We start from the raw sequence: 22,868 nt of genomic DNA on the forward strand, positions 1-22,868 counted from the left end.
TCCCATATGGGCACCGGTTCTAATCCCGGCAGCCCCGCTTCCCTTCCAGCTCCCTGCCTGTGGCCCGGGAAAGCAGTCGAGGACAGCCCAAGGCTTTGGGAGCCTGCACCCGTGTGGGAGACCCAGAAGAGGCTCCTGACTTCAGGACGGCATAGGATCGGCCGTTGCACTCACTTGGGGAGTGAATCATCGGACAGAAGATGTTCCTCTCTGTCTCTCCTCTCTGTATATCTGCCTTTCCAATAAAAATGAAATAAATCTTTAAAAAAAAAAAGGAAAAATTATAGAGTACGTTATTTCTCATTTGCAATTTCACACAGATTGCTTAAAATTATGGAAAATGGGAGTCTTTGTAAATGTATTTTATTATTGTGGCTTTCTTTTTCTTTTTCTTAATTTATTAAAAGATTTATTTATTTTTACTGGAAAATCAGATTTACAGAGAGAAGGAGAGACAAAGAGAAAGATTGACCCGCTGGCTCACTCTCCAGGAGGCCACAATTGTCAAAGATGAGCATCTCTGAAGCCAGGAGCCAAGAGCTTCTTCTGGGTTTCCCTTGTGGGTACAGGGTTCCAAGGCTTTGGGCCATCCTCTACTGCTTTCCCAAGCCACAAGTGGGGAGCTAGATGGGAAGTAGAACAGCCAGAATATGAACTGGTACCCGTATGGGATCCCAGTGCATACAAGGCAAGGACTTTAGCTGCTATGGTACTGCCCTGGGACCAAGAGTTTCTTTTACACAGTACTTTTTTCATTCTTTTTTGAAGGCAAAAAGAGAGCAAGCATTTGCTTCCACTGGTTCAATCTACAATGTTTGCAATAGCCTGGGTAGGAGCTGAAGCTGGGAACTAAATACATGGGGGTGACAGGAACCCCATAAAACTTGAACTGCTGGGGCCTCTCAGGGTCCAACATCAGCAGGAAGCTGGTGGCACTAGCTGGAACTGGGTTTCAAGCCAAGGCACTCCAAAATGGACATCTGAGTCTAACTGGTGTCTAAACTGTTAGCTCAAACTCTGAATGCTATATATTATTGTGACCAAAATTCCATATAACTAAGCAGTAAAAATTTTAAAAGGAATAAGAATCTGATATTTCTAAAGTAATGCTTCCTATGAACATATGTATATTGAATTTTCATTCTACAAAATAATCTACAACTATATTTTATTAATCAAAAAAATTCTTAAAATAATGGCATTTGTTTTCTAAAAAAGAATCCATGACTTTTTACAAATAAACTCAGACTAAAGAGTAAAAATATTAAATTACCAATATTTTAGGTTTTGATTAGTGTATGGCATACAAATAGATGAATTTCTTGGTATTAGTATAAACAAATTAACTATAAATAAATATACTTTGTGCTTTTACCTCTTCCAAACAAATGGATAAATAAACTTTTTACTTAAATTGTTTTTCCTACAAGATTAAATAAAGTAAAAGAAAGATAAAGGGTCAAGAGATTCACCCTTAATAAGAAACTAGCAATCTACTTTTACCACTTTTGTAACATGCACTTAGGTTTGTGTCAGAGGCTCATTATTCTTCACATTTAGATAATTCCATTGTGTATCACATCAGCACTCTCGCCTCTCACATTATTTTCCTACTACATTCAAGTATTCAGATCCTAATCTTTAAGGAAAAAGAGCAACCGATGTAGAGAGAAAGAGCACACAACTGACACAAAAAGGAATTCATGCACAGACATAACTGAAAATGAAGAAAACCATTTCAATTTTCTCATCAGTTGAATATGGTGTTAAATCTGAAAATGCCTATTTCATACATGGACATTTTAATTTAAGCACAGCTGTGACAGCAAAACTCAACAAAACTACAGATATCCTTTAGTCAATCTAATCTGGAGGCACTGCTCTGTCTGTTCTTCATGAACAGCATTCTTACTTATCCTTCCCTCAACTCACATACTTCTTTTTTCTTTTTTTGTTTGTTTTTGTCTTTTTTAGATTCTATCCAAGACATGCCAGGTCAAAACTCAGGACCACTACTAGGACAACAGCACCAGAATGTATAATTCTTCTTCACCTAATAAGGATTGGAAAAAAAAAACACCTTATCTTCAAAACACTTTAAGTGTGGGCGAAGACCATAGCATAGCAGGATTAACCTCTGCGCACAATGACGGCATTCCATATGGGTCCCAGTCTGAGATCCAGCTGTTCACTTCTGATCCAGCTCCCTGCATCTGGGAAAGCAGCAGAAGACAGTGCAAGTGGATGGCCCCTACACCTACATGGGAGATTGGAAGAAGCTCCTGACTTCTGGCTTTAGGCTGGCCTGGTCCCAGCCATGGCAACCATTAGAGGAGTAAACCAGCAAATGAAAGATCTCTCTCTCTCTCCTCCTTTCTTGTCTCTGTAGCCCTGCCTTTAAGATAAAAAATAAATATTTCAAATATATAATATTTAGACGAATTTAAGTACATTTTTACTTTTTAAAATTTGAATGGCAAAGAAGTAAGAGACAAAGGTGAGGGAAGAAAGATAAATGAGAAAGAGAATTTTCCACTTAATAATTTGTTAACGTAAATACCCACAGTAGCTGAGATTTGGCCAGGCCAAAGCCAGGAGCTCGGGATTCAATCTGGGATTTCTACTTGGGTGACAGGAACTCAAGTACTTCTGCCCTAGCTGTTGCCTCTCAGCATACATGTTAGCAGAAAGATGGAATCAGGTTAAAGCTGGGACCCAAACTCAATCATCACCATATGGGATACAGGCATTCCAAGCAGCATCTTAATTACCGCACAACATAGCAATAATGTATTATAAACAATTAAAATGAAAAACTCATACAAAGCATAATTCAACTGAAATAATAATGTTATTTAGTTAAAAAAAAAAAAAAGCATCTATTTGTTTAAAGACATATTTGGAGTGACAGAGAAAGATATCCTCTATTCATTGATTTATTCTGCAAGTTGTACCAGCCAGGGCTGGTCCACACCAAAGTTGAGAGCAAAGAACTGCACATCAGCTTGATCAGAAGTAAAATAGCTGACCCTTGAACCAAGAACCATATTAAAAGCTTGCCTGGAGACAGAGGCTTAAAACACCGCACCACAATTCTGGCCCCTAACATTACTTCTAATGTGGAAAAAGAAATGCTTACCATTTCTAATAATGGAGTTCTCCAGTAGTTCTGTCTGAGGCTGCAATTCAGCTTCTCCAAGTATCTTTAGAACAGAATCAGTTGGACTTTTGCCCCAGACTTTTCTTGGAGATCCATTAGGATCTAATTTAATAACCTCTCCCACTGTATGTTCTAAAACAGAAAAATACAAAAAAATAATTTTCAGTAGTAGGAAATAATAAGAGCATTTAACTGTATGGAAGAGTTGGCATTCTTTATCCAAATGAGTGTTTCACAGGGAAAAAAGGGACTATATAACAGACAGCATATATAAAACAAACCTTTAGATGAATGTTTATCAGAGTTAAGTTGCAGAGGAACTTGAGATCTAAATTCCAAGAAAATCTGTCGTATTTTGTCTGATATATCATAAGGAGGTCAGTGATACTCTTGTAAATAAAATTTAGAAAATCATTTCTCTAAAATTTAGTGAAGCAAAGAATAACAAATTACCAGTTGCTGTTTGAGTTGTTAGGATAATCAGGAATAGTCCATAAAGCATATAGATCCTGAGCAGTTACACAAAGAATACAATATCATATATTATTGAATATCAAGTTATAGACACTGAATAAGCAAAAAAGATACTGAAAATGTTGTAGGCCAGTTGTTCCATGAAATAAGTATATGCAAATTTGGATAACCAAAATGATTATCAACAGGGAACTAATTTTGAAAAACATGTAAAACAGAATATACCCAAATAAAAGAAACTTGATGAAAATGATAGCAAAAGATATTACAATCAAATTCACCAAGGCAATCAGGAAAAAAAATTGAAAACAGCTAGTGAAAAATAGTCAAACCACAAAGAAAAGAACAGATCTATGAATAAGAATGTGGAAGACTTCCCATCACAAGTAATGTAAATTAGAAGACAGCAGAACAATGTCATTAAAATAGTATTGGAAAGTCAATTTAGAATTCTGCATTCAGTAAATTCTGTATGTGAGCAGAAGAAGGTGAGAGAAAAACTGTTAGTGACTTAGAGAAGTTGAAAAACTTCATCACCAGCAGGCCTGTACTACAAGAAATCTTAAAGGGGATATGACAAGCAAAATAAAAATGCTAACAAATGAAACATAGTCTACACACACACACACACAATACAGAGCACTGGAAATGTTAACTACATGAGTAAATAAAGAAAAAGAACATTTCTTTTACTATTTAAACCCTCTTAAAGATAAATGGCTTTGAAACATTATGGGATTTGTGGCATGGGCAGAAAAAAGAAAAACAAAATCCCAGATCAATACCACAAATGCTGGAGAGAAAAGCCTAAGTATTCATACATTGTTGTAATGTTCTTATACTACAAATGAAGCCTACATAATAAATCAATCGGAAATCGGATGTGACAAATATAAATATATGTACACACAATAAATTCGAAAGCAAACACTGAAATAACAGAACAGTAGGTTTTACCTAGTAAGTCAACAACAGGGATAAAACAGAATCACAGACTCAACTAACTCCCCCACAATGAAGAACAGGAGGAAAAGGAAAGAAAGGATAGGACAAATAAAACAAACAAAAATTTCATATTTAAATCAAACCAAATCAATAATCATTAAATGTAAATGGTCAAAAATTACCATGTAAACAATTTTAACAGTAGTTTTAAAAAACGAACCCAACAACATGCTCCTATCAAGAAACCACATGGGGGAGGAGTTTACACAATGACTAAGATGCTGTGGAAACACCCAGGTCCCACACCAGAATTCATGGATTTGAATTCTAGCTGTAATACTTCTAATTTCAGCTTCCTGCTAAAGTGCACGCCGGGAAGTGTGGTGATGACTCAAGTATGTGGATCCCTGCAACCACATGGGAGACCAAGACTGAGTTTCTGGAACCTGGCTTCAGCTTGGCCCAGCTCTGGTATTTAGGGAGCAAATCGGTTCATGGGATCCCTTTGTTTTTCTCTCTGCTGCTCTTCATTATATATTCAAATATATATAATGAACAAATAGAACTTTAAGAATTAAATATAAAGGTACATTAAGAATGAGAGGGAAATATAAGTATAAAAATATATCGCATAACATGGGCCCGGCTTGGTAGCCTAGTGGCTAAAGTCCTTGCCTTGCACAGGCCAGGATCGCATATGGGCTCCAGTTCATATCCCAGCAGGCCCCACTTCCCATCCAGCTCCCTGCTTGTGGTCTGGGAAAGCAGCTGAGGACAGCCCAAAGCCTTGGGAACCTATACCTGCATGGGAGTCCTGGAAGAAGCTCGTGGCTCCTGGCTCCTGGCTTCAGCTCAGCTCAGCTTTGGCTATTGCAACCACTTAGGGAGTGAATCAATGGATAAAAGATTTTCTTCTTTTTCTTTCCTCCTGTCTATATCTCTAGCCTTCCAATATAAAAAAATAATAAATCTTTAAAAAAATACATCACATTCATGGTGAAAAAAAAATCAACAAAGTAAATACTAAACAGATTTTTAAATAGGAACAAACTATAATTACAACAAAGATGAGTTCTGAAAGTCATTATGCCGAGAGAATAAAACTAGATACAAAATAGTACAAACAATTAGAATCTGCTTACATGTTCCATAACATGGCAAATTAATTTAAAATAGAAAAAATCAAGAAAGACCTGCCTATGGGAGCCTAGGAGCAAATGATATATGCATCATTTGCAAATTTGACATACAAAAAAAAACCTTTCGACAAAAAAGTAAACTTCAATTAATGCTGGTATGTTGTGAAGTACCTAGGGAAATGTGAAACAAAGCTTACTCTGAACTTCATTAAAACAATAAGATATATACAAGGGTACATAGCTACCTACATGTGTCATTAACAAATAAACTAAAGGGCCCAGTATGGTAGCCTAATGGCTAAAGACCTCATCTTGCAAGCACTGGGATCCTACATAAGCGCAAGTTCATGTCCTAGCTGCTCTACTTCCTATTCAGCTCCCTGTTTGTGGCCTGGGTAGGCTGTCGAGGACAGCCCAAGACCTTGGTGCCAAAGCTTTGGGACCCTGCACCTGTGTGGGAGACCTGGAAGAAGTTCCTGGCTCCTGGCTTCAGATCAGCTCAGCTCCAACCCCAGTGGCGAGTTGGGGAGTGAATCAAAGGACGTAAGATCTTCCTCTCTGTTTCGCCTCCTCTCTGCATTTCTGCCTCTCCAATAAAAATAAATAGCCAGTTCACAATAGGGCCAGGACAGCAATCAGGCTGGGCTGGGATAGGCTTCTGCAACCACCAGTAGGATCTGGAACAGGGGGAAAGCTAGACTAGGCCAGGCTGTGCAGTAAGATTGTGGAGGCTGAAGTATGGAGAGTCATGCAAGCCTGGGCCCAGCAGGGGCAGGGTTCATGAATCATAGTCACAAAACTACCCAAGGAAAGAACTGAACGAAAAAGATACAGGGAATACAAGACATGTAGTAGTGTCTATTTCTGTTTTCTAGACTGGAAGCCTCATAATTCTTAGTGAGTCAATTGAGTACTGAGCAAGTAGTATTTCTCTGGTGAAGAAAAAGCAAAATAATAGCACTAGACTAAACATGTCTCTGATTTCACTGCACAGATATTAAAAACAAGTCATGTATGGATTAAACTGAGTCCAAGGACATTAATTGCATTTCAGAACAAAGTTTCAGAGTAATTACAGAAACACAAATACAAAAGTACTTCAAAAAGTTCTTGGAAAACACATAACACACACACACACACACACGGCATGGATTGCAAGTACTTTCACCAAAAAGTTAATTTACCTCTTAATTCCATTTTCTACGAGCTTTCTGAAGTATTCTCATATCTCATACCTGACAAGTTAAAACTCCAAACATTTGGCACTTAATCAAAAGAGCCAAAGGTCTTGAACCATAGCAGAGAAAAAGCAATCAATCAGTGGGCTCAGGATTGAGGGAGATGTTAAAATTAACAGGCAAGGACACTAATATGGTGTTTATAATTGCATTCTACATAATCAAAAAAGTAGACAAAAATAAAAAAAACAAAATTCAAGGGATTAAAAAGTATAATATCCAAAATTAAAGATATATTCGATATGATCAATTAGCTATTTCATAAAGAGTGTTATCAATTTGATAAAGACAGAGATATAGAAACAACCAAGAATTCAGCAGACAAAAACTTTTTTTAAAAATTTATACAGTATCACTGAGGTATGGGGCAAATATTAAAGTTCTTAAAGGAGAAGGGGTAAAAGGTCCAAAAAAAAAAAAATGCCTGAAGAAATGATTGCTGAAGAATTTCCAAATTTGACAAAAATTATAAACTCACAGATCCAAGAGACTCAGTGAATTCCAAAACAAGTGAAAGTGAAGCGTACAACAAGATGTCAATGCTGAGGGAAAAAGCCATATGAAAAGGGCTCTCATTCTACTGAACTGTCTACTGAAAATTTCCTTACAGTTCCATTAGTTTTTTGCAATTATCAGCTTCCAAATAATAATAAAAAAACAGCTCTTATTGAAATTATACGCTGGTACTTTCAGTACACACACACACACACACACACACACACACACACACACATACACACACGGCAAAAAAAAAAAAAAAAAAAAAGCAGAAGCAAAAACCAAACTAGGGCCCTGTGGTATGGCCTAGTGGCTAAAGTCCTCACCTTGAACGCACCAGGATCCCACATGGGTGCCGGTTCTAATCCCGGCAGCTCCACTTTCCATCCAGCTCCCTGCTTGTTGCCTGGGAAAGCAGTTGAGGATGGCCCAAAGTCTTGAGACCCTGCACCTGTGTGGGAGACCTGGGAGGAAGATCCTGGCTCCTGGCTCCAGATCGGCACAGCACTGGCCATTGTGGTCACTTGGGGAGTAAATCGTTGGACGCAAAATCTTCCTCTCTATCTCTCCTCCTCTCTGTATATCTAACTTTGTAATAAAAATAAATAAATCTTTTTTAAAAACCAAATTATTTATAAGATTATACAGTTTAAGAAAAATTTTTGTATCAAAAAATACTTTTAAAAGCAAATAGCAACTACATTGTAAAAGAAGAAATTCAAAGTACATCAAACCAGTGGTGAAGTATTCAGCATTTCCCAGTCACAACTATGCAGTAAGACTCCCAGTGCCAGGTACCAGATGGCAAACAAGTAAGCTCTAGAAAAAGTTTTTTTCTAGCCTAAAGAATGGGGAAAGGAATTCCTGACCCATGAACAACAACAAAAATCTCTCAGTACTTTTTTTTCCTTTATTGTCTCTTTTCTTACACATCCTCTGGAAGTGAGAACACCAAAATAATAAAGGAGACAAAACTGAGGAGGGGAAACTTCCTTTCTGTTTGACACAGACACAGTATTATGAGGATGGTGCCAAGTCCTGGAACTATGTTTCTCTAAAGTCTGGCCACACAGCCCTCAGAACATTAGCATAAACAAATGATGACAACCTCAGCTTTCTGGCCACATGACTGAGGAGTTTCAGGAAACCAGACAACATTACGTCATACTAAACCCAATAAAACACAATAAAGTGACTTCATAAAGCTGCTTATTATTATCTGAGATTATCCTCCATATGGACAAGCATGGATCTGATATTTTTCAACATATCAAAGCTAGAAAACTAAACCAACAGACTGCCACTGAGGTTCTTCTAGTCTAATCAAGGAGTAGTGTTTATGTTGATGTCCAATAGTACTGGCAAGGCTTTGAAAAATATTACTAGAACTATGAACTATAGAAGGTGTACAGGAATTTATGGCTAACCCAAACTGGGTTGACCGCGTGCTAAAGCAAAAACATTACCACTCTCAATATGATTATAAAATCTAGATACTCAAAAATGAGTAGAATACAAGTAGAAATTATGAAACCCTGTCAAGAAGCAGTCAAGAGCCAGAGCTGAGGTGACCTGAAGCCGGTAACTAAGAACTTCTTCTAGGTCTCTCATGCAGGGGCAGGGTCCCAAGGCTTTTCTGGGCCATCCTCTACTGCCTCCCCATTGGACCACAGGCATGGAGCTGGATGAAAGGTGGATCAGTCAGGATACTAACTGGCAGCCATATGGGATCCGGGCACACACAAGGTGAGGAGTTAGCCACTGAGCCATTGCGCCAGGACATTCTTAACTTTTATAGCAAAAAGGCTTGCTACTGACAGAGCTGAATAGTTTTTTCCAGTCTCCACGTTTCTCTAGGGGAGAGAGGTACTTCTAGTCACCCAGAGGAAAATATATTAAATTGTCCCAGCCTCTCTCAAGCATTCTAAGGGTTGATCTTTCAGAGTGACCACTTTCCAAGTTCTTGGGTATGTCACACCACAAAGATACTAATGTATTTCCACATACTTTCAGTTGCAGAGAAGGATGAATCCAATGTTAACTCATCCAAAGGAATCACAAGTTGACCTCCTACTTCCCACTTTTTGCGATCAGATGAAATAGGCTTTTCTTTTTCATGCTCTTCATGAGGAAGTATATCAGAAGTATCAGAGTGATGCTGCATTCCTTTTTCATCTTCTTGAGCTTTAAGATTTTCATTTAATCTACGTAATATTTCTCGCTTACTCTGAAATGATCACAATGGGGTGTTTTAATACAAGTAATATTAAGTAAAATGATTGGCAGAGAAATTTTGATAATTGTGCTTACTGAAATAGCACTGTTGGTCTTCTGCATTTCTTCTGTAGTTTCCTTTATATCAATTAAACTTCTGTCCTTTAAAAACACATATTTACACAGTAAAATTATTGTTACTTTAAAAGCCACCTAAAATAATCTGGTATTTTTGTTACATATTTTTCATTAAATTGCTCCTTGTAAATTTTAATTCCTATAAAATGTTTACACCAAAGTCCTTCACTATCACCAATGATAAGCATTTAAATATTCTCAAGTAATAGACTTAATATGGTAAAAGAGTCAATTCTCAATTATTTGCCCTATTTTTGGATTACTGCTGAAGTATTTCATTATATCCTCTTTCTTTCTGGCAACTGAATATTCAAAAAAACCTTTTTTTTTTTTTTTACATTTGAAAGATAGAGAGGGACATGGGAGCAGAAGGTGATGGAGAAAGAAAGATATTGGGATTGCCCATCTACTAGTTCACTCCCCAAATGCCAGCAAGAGCCAAGGTTTGATCAAGAAAAAGTCACATGCTAGAAGCTCAGTCTTGGGTCTCCCACCCAGGCAGCAGAGATTCCAGTACTTCAGCAGAAGTAGGACTTGATCTGGCATTCCAACACAGGAATGGAACAAACCAAGGTGCGCAGCTAAACCACAAGCCTCATGTTCATTCATCCCTGGCATGTGATTTTTGGCAATTTCAAGTCAATAGTTGAAATTAAAAGAAAATTAATTCATATCATATTCTGCCTTAATTAGTGTAACAGAAAGTTTTGATGAAGTAACTCAAGATAGGCTGTATCAGTTGGAAACTATCATAATGTTTCATGTATGTTTATTCTTGTTAAGTCATACTTCTAAACATAATTGAGAATTGGCTTTCTTCCCTAGGAAAAGAATAGCAAGAACAAGTTCTGAGTCTTTTGCACTATAAATAACATAAAATTTGCCTGCTGATTAGTATAATCAAAATAATTTAGACCACCTTGAATTTTAAAATACATTTAGAGATTAATAATTATGAAAGCAGAGGCATCTAGAAAATTCAATATAAGCAGTTCTCAAAGCTTTAAGTGAGCAGTGTTTATTAGCACAGCACAGAAAGAAAAATAGTTATACAAATTACCTTAAATTTTGCAATGTTTTAAGACAATATGAAAGAGGATAGTGGTCAGTTTTAATGTAATACATATAAATGAGACAAAGGACATTTTACCCAATAAAGTAGTCAGGAATTAGCAGGCACTACAACCAGAAAGATGAACAGCTACTTGAGATGTAAGACTGGGTACCAGGAAGGGAACCAACACTCTATCTAAAGTTGAAGCAAAAAACGTAGTGTATGCAAAGTCACTATCAAAAAGGAAAAAAAAAAAAACTAAACCTATTTTCTTATATGAGGATCTTTAGGGTGCTCAAGAAATGTATTTTCTTACTTTGTCTGATGTCCAAGATAAACACAAAGGTTGTAAAGATTGACATACTAATATGCTCTGTCAAAATTTAATGAAACTCAGCAAATAAAAGACACAGACATCAATTACTAGGAAAAAAGAAAGTAAGGTTCAAGTGTTACTACAATGATCAACATATCTTTTCCTTTTGTCTTTTGGATTGTAAGCAAAAACTTCACATTATGATCTTTTTCTCACAACTCAGAACACAGTTCATATTTTAGATACATACTTCTGGGCTTAAAACATTTTATTTGTCCATGTCTCTCTGTTTTATTCATTGTATTGGATGATAGAAGATTTACATATAGAACATAGAAGAAATAATGGAAGAAGCAATTCCTTTAACAACTGATGCTACTTTAAGTGCTTCATTAGTTCTTTTAAGTTAAAGAAACCTTTAAAATATCTTATCACTCATGTTATTTATTTGAAAGGCAAATTTACAGAGAGACAGAGAGATCTTCCAAGTACTGGTTCATTCCACAAATGGTCCCAAAGGCCCGGCTGGTTCGGGCCAAGCCAGGATCCAGGAATTTCTTCTTAGTCTCCCATACGTGTGCAGAGGTTGCTGCTTTCCCTGGCACATTAGCAGGGAGCTGGGTTGGAAGTGGAGCAGCCAAGACTCACACTGGTGTCCACATGGAATGCAAAAATTGCAGATGGCTTGATTTGCTACACCAAGTGCCAGCCCCAAAAAGAGTCATTGAAATGTACCTTTAGGTATCAAATGACTAGATATATAATCTATAAGCAGTGGGACTCTAATATTCACAGCAGACCCAAAAATTGTAGGAAGTTATTTTCCCTAGAAAACCTGACATTAGGTTTTAGTGACATTAGAAATTAATGTAACATCATTTTCTTTTAAATACCCTAGTTTTGAGGAGTTCCAAATTATAAGAAACTTACCATACCCACTTCTTTCAAAGCTGAAGTCATAGAAATAGAAACAGCAGAGCTCATACGTTGTTTTGATGGAGAGCCACCTGTTTCATGCTGCCCCAAAGCTGAGGAAACATCAGAACTCTTTCCTCCTTTAGCCATCAACTACAAAAATAAGTTAAATAAAATATATTAGATAATTTATATTTATACAAATAAATAAAATGGTTGTCACAAAACCAAATGTATCCATGGAAGTTTTCTCGTTGCTCAATTATTGATTGAACAAGTAGCCATGTTAGGTGCTAGGAAAAGAAACATCTCTGATAAACATAACCACATGTTATATAATCCTAAATAACTTGTTTCAATTGCCTTATCAATGTGTCATAAAATGATCCTATAACCACAAATGTTTTCTAAAAGATTCAATATTGATCTCATTTTAATTTTAATCTGTTAGAACATTTATTAGGAAGAAACAAACTTATTTATCAACCTTATACTTAAATGCTTCTGCAACTTCTTCAAGCTTTGGTACAAACCTTTTTCACTCTGAACATAAATCCCCCAACACAAGACCACTTGTGTTAAAAACATCATGACAATGAAACTAAACGAAGTGACAGCCTCCAATGAAAATGCTATATTTATACATATATATTCATTTTCATTCTGTCATTTAAACTATAAAAAGATGTAAATATTCTGAACCTTTAGTAAGTATGATGAAATGGCTTTTACGGGCGTGCTAATAGTAACTGGCTGTAAGTCCACTCTCTATTTCTCCACTCTTTCTCAAAGCAGTAAGAATTCCTGGGGAGTACACATTTCAAATGTAAAATTTACCATTGTCCTCTAAAAATAAATTAGGAACACATTCAAAAATATTTAGAGTTCCAGACTTCCAAATTAAAAGGTTTATTAAGTACCCCTTCAGTACCAGAGTTTTAGATAACAAATACTCTAAATCAGACATAGGCTTTCTCTCAAGGGATTAAAAACTGGAAGAGAAAGAGAACACATAATATAGAACAATATACAACAAAGAAATAAAAATAAAGATATATATTAAATGATTTGAGGAAAATTAAAAATAAAAATAAACTGAGGAAAGTCAGAAGCAAGGTAAGTAAGAGCAGCCTTCCCAGACTAGCCAGCTATTCCTTTCCAAGGAAGTCACAGAGTTGAAGTAAAATTGTTAGCACTCAAATTCCAAAACTCAGTTACTTGTCTTATGATTTTTACTTCAACTCTCTCTGAATCTTAAATTATTTTACCCTGAAATGGGAAAATTGTTTGTCTACTTTTTGAGGAAATTAAATGAAACCCTTCATGTAAAGCACATAGTGGTTTCCCTAATAAATGAACAGTAAATTTTTTTCATTTATATTAACAAAGGTAGTTAACCAACATTTACTTATTTTTCTATTACATAAGGTTATTTGGCTTAAACAGACAGAAAGTCTAGTTTTAGTGCATGACAAACGAATTAACTTGCAGAAAGCAAGTTTGTGATCTTCAGAATACAGAATAAAAACAACAAAAACAGTATCTTCCATCTGTGCATGATCAGAATTTAAGATTTGGGCATTGCATAAAGAGTAAGGACACAGACTTTGACAAGAAACATAAGGCTGAATGTCAAATGGTTTATATTATAAATTCAAAGAAAACTTAAGATTTCAAAATGTGATAAAGTAATTTATTTGTATGAGTAATTAAACAAGAGAGATGATGTGGATTTATCTAATTTCACTAAAATTAGAATGACACCAAGTTTCCTTTAATTCAATTCAATTTCATTAATACTTATGAATCACATTAAAATCATTTTTTAAAGTTATTGGGCAGACAATTACATACACCCACTGGTCCAACTAATTAGAATTCATTTATCCATACTCTTTGCAATTCTTTCTTATCCACATGCAAATGTAATTCTTATAAAATTTAAACATCACTCTGGCACAACTCTCTGAAACTACAGACATATGGCCTAAGAAAAAAGTTAAATACCTTTAGGGAATACTTAATAGAATTTGTCCTCAATTGAAGTATAGCAAAAGTAACACAAAGGAATTGAAAATACTTTATCTTGACCTTATGTTCTTAACTAAAATATAATAGATGGAAATATATCTATATTAATATTAATCTTAAATCCAAAGTAATAAAGATAGTAAGGTGCTACAAATTGGAATACAAAGCTAAATTCATAAAAGTAGAGATAATGTGAGTACAGAAAAGGTCTCTATCAAATTCTCTTCATATTATTCATCGTTGTATCTACAGAAGGAAATCTTTTAATGAACAAAGCTATTTTAAAATGAAAAAAAAAAGCTTCAGACAATCTTATTAAAAATTTATAATATATTGGGGCTGGTGTTGTGGTAGAGTAAACCTCCACTTGTGGTACAAGCATCCCATAAAAGCACCAGTTCACGTCTTGGCCTTTCTACTTCGGATCCAATTCCCTACTAATGCACCTGGGAAAACAGAAGCATTTGGCCTAACTCCTTGGGTCCTTGCACCCAAATGGGTTTTAGATTAGCCCAGCTGTGGCCTTTGTGGCCATTTGGGGAGTGAACCAATGAACCAAAGCTCTCTCTTTCTCTCTGCAATCTGCCATTCCAATAAAAATAATTATAAAAATTTACAATATATTTTATTGAAAGCTAACACCAATAAACAATCTAATGAAAGATAATTAAAGATAATTATTTCTTTTAATTCTATTCCCATGAACTTTTAAAGGACACATTTATTTATTCACTTGAAAGGCAGAACAATGGGAGGGTGGCAGGTAGGGGAGGGAAGAGACAGAGAGAGAGAAAGAGTGAGAGAAATTTTCCACTTGCCAATTCTCTCCCCAAATGCTAGCAAAAGCCAGGGAGAGGAGAATGGTCCAAGTCTTGGGACCCTAGACTCCAAGGGGATTCTTGGCTCCTGGCTTTTGGATCAGCTCAGCTACAGCTGTTACAGCCATCTGGGGAACTGAAGCAGTAGATGTTAAGATCTCTCCCTCCCTGTCTCTTTCCCTCAATCTCTGAAATTCTCAACTAAAATAATTTTTTAAAAAAAGAATATTTCAGCTGTTTTCTTCCAAATTTAAGACTTTTCCATATTCTATCCCCACAAAAGTTTTTACTTATCACTGTCTTTATTTATATGTTAATTAAGTGTTAAAAAAAATTAGCCAGCAGTTCTACCAAAAGAAAATTCTAAAATTTCACTGATACATGAAATTATCAGTTTACCTATCCTTAAAGTACAGATAAATACAAATGCTATGTCATCTGTATAACATCATTCTCTACCATATACAAGAATGTAGGGGTAGGCATTTGGCTCAATGGTTGTCAACATTTAGGTAGCCTGTATCCCAAATCCAGCTGGGTTCTGATCCTGTCTCCTCTGATTTTGATCCTGCTTCCTGCTAAAGCATATCCTGGGAAGCAGCAGGTGATGGATGAGTGATTGGCTACCTATTAAGAATGTGGAAAACTCAAGACTGACTGGTGGGTTCCTGACTTTCATATGCCACAGTTCAGAGTAAACAATTGAACCAGCAGATAGAAAATCTCTGTTTCTCTGCCTTTCAAATGAAATTTACAAATTTTTTAAAATATTTAAGCATTTCATAAATCTGAAATACAATATTATAAACTAGTGGCAGAAGGGATATATAATCCATAAATGATACTGGGAATTAAGCTGTTGGTAACAACTAACTAAAAAAATCTTCTCTCTGTAAATCTGCAAAAATAAATAAATAGATAAAATAAATTGGGTTCTCATTTAAATTCCAAAATAACATTCCTATACATCATTCATTGATGTGAGACAGAGATACGCACACAGAGGAAGAGATACAGCATGTTTTTAAATTACATTATTATTAGGCTACTCGGCAAGAAACACAAGAGCATTAGTATGACTTGTATCAAAAATATGAGCTACATCTTACAGGGTCTTCCCACATTTTCTTTTCTCTCTCATATGCTTCCCTTCTCTTTCGTTCCATTTTTCCTTTTATTATGGCAGCATGTGCATTTACTTGAGTCTGAAAAAAAAATCAATAAAATATATTCATCCAAAAGGTGAACATATTATTTTTCCCCAAGAGTGTTAAAGATATTTACTTTGCCAAATGGAAAGCATATGTGGTTCCTGAATAAAAAATGCATGGGGACAAATTGAGAGTTTCAATAAATAATTGTTGAATGAAAATAAATGCAGGTCCATTTTAGTGGAAATGTAACTATAAACATTTAAAATTACTATTACACATAAACTTCATTTGTCTTCACAGAAATCAGTGTATCTCTCATTTCCAGGTAAGTATTTTATTTTTCTTTTTAAAGTTACTTATGTCTCAGTGCTTTATATACTTGTCATGCTTACATCTAATTGCTCTTCACAAACTGGATCTAAAGGGATGGAAAAAGTTATTTTTCAAAAAGGTAAAACTAAAGGAGAGAAAAGGAAAAAATTTTAAGACAATAGTGATTTAACTATGCCAAATATAAGAAGAAAATTTTCTATCATAGTTTTTAATTTTCTGCAAGAAAATCTGTGTCATTTCCAGTCATACCTTAAATGCTTCGTTATTTTTGCGTCTCATGTCAGCCTCTTCACAACCTTCTTGTCTTGTGGAACTATCTTCTTCTTTCTACAAAATAAGTAGAAAAGCAAACCACGGAGGAAAGAGCCATCAAACTCAGTGCAGAGCTTCATGAAAAATATTATGAGTAAACTAATGTCTAAACTTATAAAATTGGAAATAAGCTAAAACTGAACCAGCAACATTATGGAAAATGGAACAAAAAGATAACTTACCTTTTCACCACGAAGTTTGGCTTTAATCTGTTGGCGTTCATTGAAATTTTGTAGTCTTATCTGCTTCAATCTTGCCAGATAAACCTATAAATTAAAAAAATATATACAACATTTAAATTTACATTTTTACTGATTTTTTTTAATTTAGGGAAAAGTGTTAATTTGAATGCAAGAAATAAAATTTCTGAAATCTGATAAATGAAAATTAAATATTAGTTTTCAAGTGTTTATTTTAGATCAAGTTATTTCTGAAAAGAAATATAACCACAAATTTTTAATAGGCAAAAAGAAATTGAACTCAGAAAACTGAATAGCGGTTACTGGAAAAAATTATGACGCAGTATGTCAGTCAAATATTAACAGGTCCTTATAGACCTATAAAAACTCCAAATAATTGTTAAATATTTAAACCATGCAAGAAAAGAAGGCAATAAACTCAAAGCGGCTTGTGACGGAGGCAGCAAACATGCGGGATGCATACCTCTTCCTCTTCGTTTCTGGGCTGCCCTCCTCTTGAAGAGCTGGACCTGCCTCCATACATAGCTGCCAGGTTTTGCAGGATGCCCTGTTTATCATTTAATGTACTAAGTTTAAAGTATCACTAAGGCTACATTATTATTTTATGTAGGAATATCCAGGAACCACTTTATTCTTTTTAAAAAAACACTAATCATTAAGCTAGAAAACTCTAATTTTAAGAAACCTTGGCTTTTTCCACATAATTTTAACAAACACATTCAGTGAAAACAGAGGGAACTAAACTTCAAACACTACTCAAAACAGATACCAGCTGTACATTTATTTAATGTATTTAAGAGGTTCTTACAACTGGTAAGAAAGTGGATAAATATCCAGGTCAAGTTTTTCCTTTAGAAAGGATGCAATTATTTCTTCATGTCTATTTCTCTCTCTCTTTCACTCTCTCTCTCATACACACATACACGGACACACTTGAATTCGCTCCTTTAGAATTCAATGTATTTACTGTTCGTTAATAACAACATCTAGGTAAAACTAACTGCATTTGGGCATGTCCTATTATCTGCAAATGATTAACTCAGTTATAAGTTGATATCATATTTTATCAATAATATGAAATTATCTTCTTAGATCTTAGGGTTTTCCTTCAGCAAAAAAGTAGATTTTCAAATTTATCTTTCTCCTGTTGTGTACAAGTATATTTCAGGTCCCTCCTTGTTCAAAAGGATTCTTAGCACTGCTTTTTCATTCTCATGACTTTTTATCATCTTGTTGAAAGTGTTTTCAGAATCATTACTGATATTTTAAAAATTCATTTTTAACCTACCACAGTCTGGTTTCTGGTTTCACTAGGCTTCTGAAAACTTTCTAACAATAGTAATCTAGTTTACAGTTCAAATGGATCAATTTTTGAACTTTAATTTTCAAATATTTGGAATATTGACGGTCATCTTTCTGTTATCGGCTTCTAAATAGATGCTATTATGCTCAAAGACAATAGTTTGCATGATAAATCATTCTCCTAAAAATGTCTTAAAAGATATATTTAATTACTTGAAAAGCAGAGTTTATAGAAAGAGAAAGGGGCACACAGGCAGAGAGGGAAATATCTTTCACCTGCTGCTTCACTCCACAAATGGTGATAACAGCCGGACTAGACTAGGCTAAGACATGAATACAGGGATTTCAGCTGGGTGCCCCCACAGGGGTGCCAAGGATCCAACCACTTGGGCTGTCCTCAGCCATTTTCCAACGCACATTAGCAGGGAACTGGACCAGAAGCAGACAAGCTGGGACTCAAACCAGCTCCCATATGAGATGCTGATACCAAGTTTTCAAAATCTGTTAAAAGTTTGTTTTATCATCTATTAAGATATCTATCTTGGTAAATCTTCACGGTTGTACGAAAAAAATGTATTCTGCCATTAGTGACTGGAATGGTCTTCTTCAAGTACAACTTAATTCTTAGTGGTTAGTGGTCACGGTTGACTATTCTAGATCTTTGCTGATTTTCTGTTTAGTAGAGCTGAGGTGCTGAAGAATAATATAAGCATATAAGTGTTTATTTCTCCAATCTGTTCAAAGCTACACTGTTCGGTGTATACACACTTAAAATTGCAATAACTTCTTGTTATACTAATTCTTATGTCATTATGTCTCAATTTACATCTTTATTCTCTTAATTTGCCGCATTACCAAAAACTTTTTCTTTCATTAAAGACTGTCTTTATTTCCCCTTCATTCTTAAAGATGTTTCCTTCTCAGTTTGATAGTACTTGTCATTCACACTTAAAAAATGTGCCAATTCCTTTCTGGACTCCAGGATCTTCACTCACAGCTTTCACTCCAGGTCTATTTTTAGGTTCTGTTTTTATCGGAGCGTAAAGGGAAAAGAAGATTATTCTATAACATATAAAATGAAGAGAAATTATAATTCTAGCATCTGTAGACAAAGTTTTATTGAAACAGAACTATACTCATTCTTTTATATATACGACTAGGGTTCCTTTTGTGTTATTACGTAAAATTGGATAGCTATGACAGAGACTTTATGGTTCAGCAAAAGCATGATACAGTTTTTAATAAAAGATTGAAACAGTATCAGCAAAAACAATACCAAATGTAAACATAAGAAATGACAAACTGTTATCAAAATGAAATACTAACTAGATGGATTAACTAAGCAGAATAAGGATGCACAAGACAAAGGAAGTGAACTAGAATATGGAACAACAGAATCATCCAACACGGAATACAAACAGAAAAATGGAAAAATTCAACTGCATTATAAAACCGTGGGAAAAAAACCAAAAAATCTATTCATGTTATTAAAGAGTAAGAGTAATAACAGAAAGAGTACAGTGCTGAAAAGCCTTCCAATAAGTAATGACTCAAAACATCACAAGTTTTGTGTGAAGCAGAAACCTACAAACTCAGGAAACTAGCCAATCATAAACACAATAAACCACTTTAAAATCCATACCCATGTAACTGGGGCTGTAGCACAATGGGCCAAGCCACTGCCTATGGTGCCAGATTATCATGTGGGTCCTGGTTCAAGTCCGCACTGTTTCATTTCCAATCCAGCTCTTTACTGATAGCTTAAGTAAAGTAGTAGAAAAGGCTGAGGTCTTTGGACCTCTATCCCTACATGCGAGGCCTGACTGGAGTTTCTGGTTTGGGCCTGCCCAACACCGTGGCCATTGTGGCCATCTATGAACTGAATCAATAACTGACGTTCTTTCTCTCCTCCTCTCTCTTTAACTCAGTCTTTCAAATAAATAAATAAATCTCTAAAATTCCATAGCAGAGACAATAGAAAAAAAAAAGACACTTAATTTCCCCACAAAATCAAAATATTAACTATACACAGAAATAACTTAAATACATAGGATTTCTAACCGAAAAATATGGAGAACCAAAAACAATAAAGAGATAGCCAACTATCAGAATAGATTACTTAACTATCAAAAAGTGTCCACACAACTTAAAGGAATCAAAAAACTGAAAACTAAGTTTGAAAAACAGAAAAAAATGCAAAGCAAATTACAACATGTCAGATCCAAATCTAAACGTATTAATTATAATGTCATTAAGCATAATAAAACAGTTATTTAAAATGTACCAATTAAAAGAACTTACTGAGTGAATTTTTAAAAATACATGAGCCAATTACAGCATCTCCACAAAAAATAAATCACAATCACTCATTTAGTAAAAGGATTCTCTGGCTATTACAATCTTCAGGAAGCCTGGGCCTGGCAGCGTGGCCTAGCAGCTAAAGTCCTCGTCTTGAACGCACCGGGATCCCATATGAGCGCCGGTTCTAATCCTGGCAGCTCCACTTCCCTTCCAGCTCCCTGTTTGTGGCCTGGGAAAGGAGTCGAGGATGGCCCAAAGCTTTGGGACCCTGCACCCGCGTGGGAGGCCTGGAAGAGGTTCCTGGTTCCAGGCTTTGGATTGGCACAGCACTGGCCGTTGCGCTCACTTGGGGAGTGAATTACTGGACGGAAGATCTTTCTCTCTGTCTCTCCTCCTCTCTGTATATCTGACTTTGTAATAAAAATAAAATAACATCTTAAAAAAAAATCTTCAGGAAGTCTGACACCAAACTCTGTATACCAAAAATACAAACCCTAGAAAACCCACATTCATTCAAAGCCATACTTTAATCATTGGAACTACAGAAGCCTAGACAATCATGTCACTTACCGACACAAGTGACATTAAAACAAAACAAAAACAATCACTCAGAGACCACGCTCCTGGGCACACTAGAACCGAAGTCAAATCAACATGCCAAGGGATATCCTACATTCCAGCTGAACTATAAACTCTTTTCTAATAAAGCCAATTCCAAGAAGAATGACTACCCAAGATAAAAAAAACACAGGAGACATGAAGATGTAAGCTGGCATGATGTATCCAAAAGAACACAATCATCTCCAGGACTGGATCCTGAACTGAAGGAAATCTATGAAATAAAAAATAGAGAATTCATAGTAATGATTATAGGGAAACTCAATGAGATGAAAATGAATAAAAATTAAGAAGTGAGGAAATCAATGAGTGACATGATTGAAAATTTTACTAAGGAGACAGAACTCACTGAGAAGAAGCAAATAGAAATTTTGGAGATGGAATCTTCAATTAGTGAAATAAGAATACAATGAAAAGCTTTAAAAGAAGAATACACAAAGTGGAAGAAAGAACTTCTGATCTAGAGGATAACGCCTTTAAAATAACCCAAACAAAAATAAACAAAAATGAAATAAAATGACCCAAAATTCCCATAATATTAATATGCACGAAAGAGAAGAAAAACAAAAAGCCATTGAGAACCTGCTAAATGAAATACTGGTTGAAAAATTCCTATGTCTTGAAAGAGACATGAACATCTAGATACAAGAAACTCAAAGAACCAAGGCACATGGTAGTCAAACTGTCAAAAGTTAAAAGAGAAGCAGAAAATTATAAAGATAGCAAGAGAAAAGCATTAAATTACATAGGAAGAAAAATCAGTGAGATCAACACCAGATCTCTCAGTGAAATCACTGCAGACTAAAAGAGAATGTGAGGATATAGTCAAGATCTTACAAAAAAAAATATTTTCCTGGGTCAGCTCAGTGATGTAGCGAGCTAATCTACATGCAGTGCCACCATCTCATATGGGCAACAACAAAAACAGAGATCCTTAAGCAAAGAGCTACAGGGTGGTAAGCCCGATGATGTGCCTGGCACGTTTCCAGGCTTTAGCACAAGGGGAAAAATACCTAAACAAACTCATTATTCTCTGAGTCAAAGAAACAGCATTCAGAGCTCAGAAAGTTGAAGACTAAGAATTTCAGGGGCCCAGCGCCATAGTCTAGTGCCTAAAGTCCACGCCTTACATGGTTCGGGATCCCATATGGGCACTGGTTTGTATCTCAGCTGCTCCACTTCCCTTTCAGCTTCCTCTTTGTGGTGTGGGAAAGCAGTAGAGAATGGCACAAAGCCTTGGGACCCTACACCTGTGTGGGAGACCAGGAAGAGGCTCTTGGCTCCTGGCCTCAGATTGTCTCAGTTCTGGCTGTTGCAGCCCACTTAGGGAGTGAACCAGCAGATGGAAGATCTTTCTCTGTCTCTCCTTTCTGTAAATCTGACTTTTCAATAAAAATAAAAAAATTTTAAAAAGACTTTTCAGACCAGAATAGCAAAAAGAGAACTGCATAGAAAAAGTATTGAGGATCTAGTGAACTGAAGCTTCCTGCTGACTTACAAACTGCATCTATCAGATATACCTAATGCTCACTCCGGGCTGCAAAAGTTTCATGTTTTCAAGAGCCAGAATGGAAAGACCTTCATAGCATACAAGCACTGGGTACCCCAACGGGTATAGCATTGGGGCCAATTAGAATTGATCTAAACACAACTCTGTACTTAAAATCCAAATCCCTGAAATCCAAATTATTTCCAAGGAACTTACCTG

The 22,868-nt window shown here is 35.6% G+C and overlaps 1 protein-coding gene across 1 annotated transcript in view; it reads right to left on the reverse strand.

The window, feature by feature from the left end:
* Nucleotides 1-22,868, reverse strand: part of NEK1 (NIMA related kinase 1) — a 117,500-nt gene that overhangs the window by 37,261 nt on the left and 57,371 nt on the right. The window contains exons 20-27 of the mRNA XM_040965873.1: nt 17,403-17,486; nt 16,922-17,005; nt 16,677-16,754; nt 16,050-16,145; nt 12,107-12,244; nt 9,765-9,830; nt 9,462-9,681; nt 3,140-3,292 (exon numbers count right to left, since the gene is read on the reverse strand). Coding sequence (XP_040821807.1) covers nt 3,140-3,292; nt 9,462-9,681; nt 9,765-9,830; nt 12,107-12,244; nt 16,050-16,145; nt 16,677-16,754; nt 16,922-17,005; nt 17,403-17,486 — 919 coding nt within the window. The remainder of the gene's footprint in view (nt 1-3,139; nt 3,293-9,461; nt 9,682-9,764; nt 9,831-12,106; nt 12,245-16,049; nt 16,146-16,676; nt 16,755-16,921; nt 17,006-17,402; nt 17,487-22,868) is intronic.

The sequence above is a fragment of the Ochotona curzoniae genome, unplaced genomic scaffold (genome assembly GCF_017591425.1).
Source record: "Ochotona curzoniae isolate NIBS_2020 unplaced genomic scaffold, NIBS_Ocur_1.0 scaffold_4505, whole genome shotgun sequence".
In the NCBI taxonomy this organism is placed as follows: Eukaryota; Metazoa; Chordata; class Mammalia; order Lagomorpha; family Ochotonidae; genus Ochotona; species Ochotona curzoniae.